Source organism: Drosophila subpulchrella, chromosome 3L (assembly GCF_014743375.2).
Source record: "Drosophila subpulchrella strain 33 F10 #4 breed RU33 chromosome 3L, RU_Dsub_v1.1 Primary Assembly, whole genome shotgun sequence".
NCBI classification, from domain to species: domain Eukaryota; kingdom Metazoa; phylum Arthropoda; class Insecta; order Diptera; family Drosophilidae; genus Drosophila; species Drosophila subpulchrella.
This window is the reverse complement of record NC_050612.1, coordinates 17,044,566-17,050,344: the sequence shown is the minus strand read 5'-3', so window position 1 is coordinate 17,050,344 and position 5,779 is coordinate 17,044,566. Positions and strand designations below refer to the sequence as shown.

Sequence of the window (5,779 nt, the reverse complement as noted above, 5' to 3'; positions counted from 1 at the left end):
AAATCAATTCAGTATCTCAGTGTTTAATTCAGTATTTTTTACAACTTTAGGTGAGTTTTGTTCTTGCCGATTCGGGATTTTTTGAGAACGAATGCAATTGGTCTGCAATGGTTGTTGGTGCAAGACCAACAAGTCTTTCAAACGTCTCGGAGCTCAGGATCTTATCGTGAAAATAAGTAATGCTATGCTTTTTTAGAGGAAATGTCCAACCTGCAGCGTTGTTTTCCTATATTTTCGGACTAATTTATTTTGCACATCCATCCATTTTCGCATGCCGATCTGCTGTTCCCTTTATCGATTCTCTATGGGAACAATAATCTTATTAATTAAAAGAAGTACAAATATAATTGTAATTCTTAAATGTAGTTTATTATGTACACAAAATTGTCCTATACATATTTAGTCTAAATCTTATATTTATAGACTACTTCTTTGGCTGGATTCGTTTGAAGGGATGGGCTACGATGTGAGCCAGAGCCGTAGGGGAGGATTATTTTTTGTAAAAAAATGTATTAAAACAAAAAATTGAATCCCTCACACAGTTTCCGCGGCTGGACACCGGCTCTCTGTCCGTCGGAGCGACTGTCTTTCCCCCTTTTTTTCCGCCCAGCACTGCTGCAGGGTGGAATGTGGGCCATCCCCATCGCGCCTTACTCGGTGCCCACTGCACAAAAAAGAAGAAAATGGAAGGGCTGCTAGAAGATAGATTGGCTATAAATTCCAACAAGTCTTTCAAACGTCTCGGAGCTCAGGATCTTATCTTGAAAATAAGTAATGCTATGCTTGTTTAGAGGAAATGTCCAACCTGCAGCGTTGTTTTCCTATTTTTTCGGACTAATTTAATTTGCACATCCACTTCCGATCTGCTGTTCCCTTTATCGATTCTCTATGGGAACAATAATCTTATTAATTTAAAGAAGTACAAATATAATTGTAATTCTTAAATGTAGTTTATTATGTACACAAAATTGTCCTATACATATTTAATCTAAATCTTATATTTATAGACTACTTCTTTAGCTGGGTTCGTTTGAAGGGATGGGCTACGATGTGAGCCAGAGCCGCAGGAGAGGATTATTTTTTGTATAAAAATGTGTTAAAACAAAAAATTGAATCCCTCACACAGTTTCCGCGACTGGGCTGACACCGACTCTCTGTCCGTCGGAGCGGCTGTCTTTCCCCCTTTTTTTCCGCCCAGCACTGCTGCAGGGTGAAATGTGGGCCATCCGGCAAGTACGCCGAGACCCCGTCCCCTTCGCACTTAACCCCATGCCCGCTCGGGTTTTTTACCACAGAGCTGAACGGGCAATAGGGGCAGGAATAAGTGAAGGACGAGGCCAAGCAGTTGTGGCGCCTGGCTTTAGAGGAATGCACGCATATTTGCCAGCACAACCAGCACTGATACGGCATGGTCGTCCATTGCCGTCGAAGTGACTACGGATGCATCGTTGGCATCTGCGGAAATTGAGTCACTGCAGCATTGGGAGGCAATGATAGACAAGGCCCTATCAGTGCTGGATATGGGCGCCCTGGCCGCTCCTGAGGAGCGACAGGACGCCTACGCCCTGCTGATGGCCGCGGCACACTTGGGGGAGCAGCCTGGCAGATGGCGCTGCTGCTGGCTCCTCCTCCGGCTCCTCGGAATACCACCCCTGCGCAGGATACCACAGTGGCGGTGGCGCCGCAAATCCTTGGGCAGGATACCACCCCTGCGCAGGATGCCACCCCTGCGCAGGATACCAGTGCGGTGGCGCAGGCGGATTCTGCGGACGCGTGGCGTGCGCCATGGCCGCCAGACCAGCAGCCTGGACCGCTGCCTGGATTGCTAAATTTTTAATAATAATTTATAATATAGTAATTATAAGTAAACTGCCTTTTTTCAAATTTGTTTACATTTGGCACCATCTCTAACAGCGGCCGGCAAAGGGCATGTTGGGGCGGTGCGGCTTGATCGATGGAAATAGTTGAAGCCCCAAGACTGAATGGTACCCAAAAAACACGGGAGTACTTTTGGGGTTTTTAAGCGACGAGCGTAGGTGTTTATTAGTACACTTTGAAACATGAACTGCCTAAGCCTAACTTAACTTAAGCGCTCCAGAGCAGAGCGGAGACTTAGGGGAGAGATGGAGAGGGAGAGCGGACGGCAGTGCGAGCGCGCGAGATGTAGACATCTGGATAAAACTGCCGCTCGACACTGCCTCCTGAAATTAAACGCCCTTTTGACGTGAACAGGGCGGAAGACCGAAAACATAAACAGAAATTTAATCGGTTAAATAACTAAACTTACTAATTGGACGTGGACGAAGCGCATATACTTTCCGTCTAGGGTGGCAATGGCCACCACCATGGCCTTCCAACTCGCAAATCTCCAGGTGGACACTTTTTGAAAATGGAACTCGTCGAAAACGATGAAAAATGGCGCAGATTGTTAATTTTATATTTAAACGCATGTGGGCCATCCGGCACGTAGACCGTGACCCCGTCCCCATCGCGCCTTACTCGGTGCCCACTGGGGTTTCTTGTTACCGCAATAAAATGGCAGTAGGGGCACGAGTAGGTGCGGGACGTGGCCAAGCAGTTGTGGCGCCTGGACTTAGATGAGTCTACGCACTTCGTCCAGCACATCCAGCGTTGATACGGCGTCGTCGATTGGTAAGGTTGGGCATAGGGAATGGAAATTGGTTAGGATATTGGGGTGGGCAACTGGGAGCTGCTAAGAATTTGCAATAATCTAATCTAATATTTAGCTTCTGAACTGCTACATCTGAAACTTAAAATATTTAAAAACACTTACATCATAATAGATGCCAGCTATTATTTTATAATTCGTCCAGTTGTGAGTTGCCTTGTCGGAGGCCGAAACAAGAAAAACTGTTGGCCAAGAACTCGTGCAACTTCTGCCGCAGAAGCAGTCTGCCGAAGTGGCACATTTTTTCTCGCGAAGCTTAAATTGAAGTCACCTTACTGCCCACAGTGGTGAATATGCTCAAATCAGTGGAAAAGTACGGTCCCACGAGAATTTTAGGGGGGTGTCTCGGCTATAGCTGACAACATTTTGGTGAGACCGTAATATCGTTATATTTTGGTACATACCAGGGGAAATACCGAAACATATCGAAGGTATTTCGAGTATGGTTCCATGCAAATGTTAGGCGGTTGCCCTCGCTAAGTTAGCCGAGACAACAGTGCACACAGTATTGACTAACGTTTGAGATATGAGCATCACTGGCTACAAACAGCTGATTGGAGTCTGAGAAAGAAGAAGACAATTAGTCATCAAACAAAATTTTAAAACGAAATTACCAGGAAAACCCGTAAATTCTCGTCCAATTTAGCAATCCATAGATAAAAGCTAGCCAAAATGAATCGCCTTTTTGGACGTGGCAAGCCCAAGGAACCAGGTCCAAGTCTAAACGACTGCATAACCGGGGTAAGCGAAGAAAACATGGGGAAAAACAAAGCAAATATGGATTTTATTAACACCAAAAAACCATAGGTGGATGCTCGTGCCACAAATATCGAGGAGAAGATCAATAAACTGGAAGCGGAGCTGCGTAAATACCGCGAGCAAATGTCCAAGATGCGCGAAGGTCCTGCAAAGAATTCCGTGAAACAAAAGGCCCTACGGGTGCTGAAACAAAAGAAGGCGTAGGTTCAAGACCCCACCCTCTGTTTTAAGATAGATTTAGATCGCTCCACAGGGGTTTTCCCCTTTATATTTTTAGTGTTATCAAATAATATCCTCTTTTTAAAGTGGATTCTGATTCAATCCTTAATTTGATATACTTTCTTTGCATACATACCATTACAATATGATCTGCAGTTAACTTTATCGAATTTATTTCCCCTTTCCAACTTGTTCATCCCATCCTAAAATTGTAATCATTTAACAATCTTAAAAAGATTTTATTACCCTTTAGCTACGAACAGCAGGCGGAATCTCTGCGCAACCAGTCGTTCAACATGGAACAGGCCAACTATGCGGCGCAGTCCTTGAAGGACACTCAAGCCACGGTGGCCGCCATGAAGGATGGAGTCAAGCAAATGAAGACCGAATACAAGAAAATCAACATCGACCAGATCGAGGTAAGCTTCTTCAATACTTATACCAAAAATTGGGGTGTCTTAAATTGAAAATGTTAACAGATTTTTGACTATACCTTTGAAACAAATTTTAAGGTGTTTTACAGCAGATTAGAAATATTCATTTGTAATTAATTTCCACATAGTTCTCAAGTTGCTTCACAAATGTTACGATTATTTGATCTTACGTACCAAAACGTTTACGATCTTATTATGGCTTGAGAGTAAACACAATTTTTTCGCAAATCGAAATATTTTAACAAGGTTAAACAAATATTTTTCCTTGAACATTTGTTACCCTTCTAGAGGGTATTATAATGAAAGTCAAAGCTTTGCAAGGTAGTGAAGAACAAAAAATTACGGAATTAGACTTTTATAAAACAGCAAAAAATTAGGAAAAATAACTTAAGCCATAAGCACAGCGGATTGCTAATGGAGTATTGATTTAAATATTTTTATTTGAAGGACATCCAAGACGACATGGCCGATATGTTTGAGCAGGCGGAGGAGGTGCAGGAGGCACTGGGTCGCACCTACGGAATGCCCGAGGTCGATGACGACGACCTGCAGGCCGAGTTGGATGCCTTGGGTGATGAGATTGCCCTGGACGATGATACCAGCTATTTGGATGATGTGGTCAAGGCTCCGGAGGCGCCGAGTCGAGAGCCTGGTGCCGATAGCATTGTGCCTGGAAAGGTAAATAGCTGTTAATAGGGGTAGTTCAAATAGTTAGTTGAATTCTTTGTTTGTCACTTGCAGAGCACTATTGAAACTGATGAATTTGGCTTGCCCAAGATACCCACTTCGCTGAAGACCACATAGGCATGGAGCTGCCAGCTCTCAGGTTTCCATTCATCATCCTTTGTTACACTTTGGGCACGCTTTGTATATTTTAATGTAATGGAGCCATCAAAGATTTCCTCTCAAGCCTCACTTTTGTACCCATTTGTTTTTTCAATAAATAGCCGGTGAAAAATCACGCCACATTAACATATTCTCAAACTTGGTAAATTTGGTAAATGGTGTTCAAATGTGAATGTGTATGTAATGTGAAGAAGGGATCAGAATCAAAAGCCAGGTTGATCTAGCCAAGTCCTTCTGTCCGTATGAACGCGAAGATCTCAACAACTATAAAAGCTAGAAAGTTCGGATTAATCATGCCGATTCTAGGGATTTTTGCGCAGCGCAAAATATTTTGTCAATAAAATTGTTTCAGTAGGCCTACTGTTACTGACAGTCGATAGGAGGCACTTGTGTCATTTTTGGGAAGTTGTATATCCTTAGTACATAAGGGAGGTCCAAAACATGAAATCTCATTCACACCCGTTCATTTGGTAGATTAATGTGTGCACAAAAGTTATTCGAAAACTGAAAAAAAATATTTTTCAAGACTCAACTGTGCATTGCGGGTTCCCCTAAAAATTACTCATACGACATGTAATCTAATTAGAACTTTGTCAACTTTCTGATATCGATCAATAAGAGTAATAAAATGTATAAAAAATCCGATATTTTGGTTGAAAAATATCCGAAGTCCGAGTATGGAAAAACGGAAGGCCACAGTGCGTATGAAAGATAAACTTTGAAGCCAAAGCGCTGACCCTTGAACAAGTTTATTTAAATTAACTTGGTAAACCTTAAATGCCATATTGCGCACCGTAAAGGCGGGTGAGAGTTGGACCTTAAAAATTTGCAT

General features: G+C 42.9%; 1 protein-coding gene across 1 annotated transcript; it reads left to right on the top strand.

The window, feature by feature from the left end:
* Positions 1 to 3,236: 3,236 nt before the first annotated feature.
* On the top strand, positions 3,237 to 5,073 carry LOC119553337 (charged multivesicular body protein 5). Its single transcript, XM_037863673.1, has 5 exons — positions 3,237 to 3,430; positions 3,497 to 3,648; positions 3,921 to 4,086; positions 4,549 to 4,779; positions 4,843 to 5,073. Exons 1-5 carry the CDS (start codon positions 3,362 to 3,364, stop codon positions 4,903 to 4,905), a joined length of 681 nt encoding a protein of 226 aa, XP_037719601.1. The 5' UTR covers positions 3,237 to 3,361; the 3' UTR covers positions 4,906 to 5,073.
* Positions 5,074 to 5,779: the final 706 nt, after the last annotated feature.

Excerpts from the sequence above, each read along its gene's own strand:
- LOC119553337 (XM_037863673.1), top strand. The coding sequence starts at position 3,362 with ATGAATCGCCTTTTTGGACGTGGCAAGCCCAAGGAACCAGGTCCAAGT. Across the intron at positions 3,431-3,496 it reads TAAACGACTGCATAACCGGG|GTGGATGCTCGTGCCACAAA; the intron begins GTAAGCGAAGAA and ends AAAAAACCATAG. Across the intron at positions 3,649-3,920 it reads GTGCTGAAACAAAAGAAGGC|CTACGAACAGCAGGCGGAAT; the intron begins GTAGGTTCAAGA and ends ATTACCCTTTAG.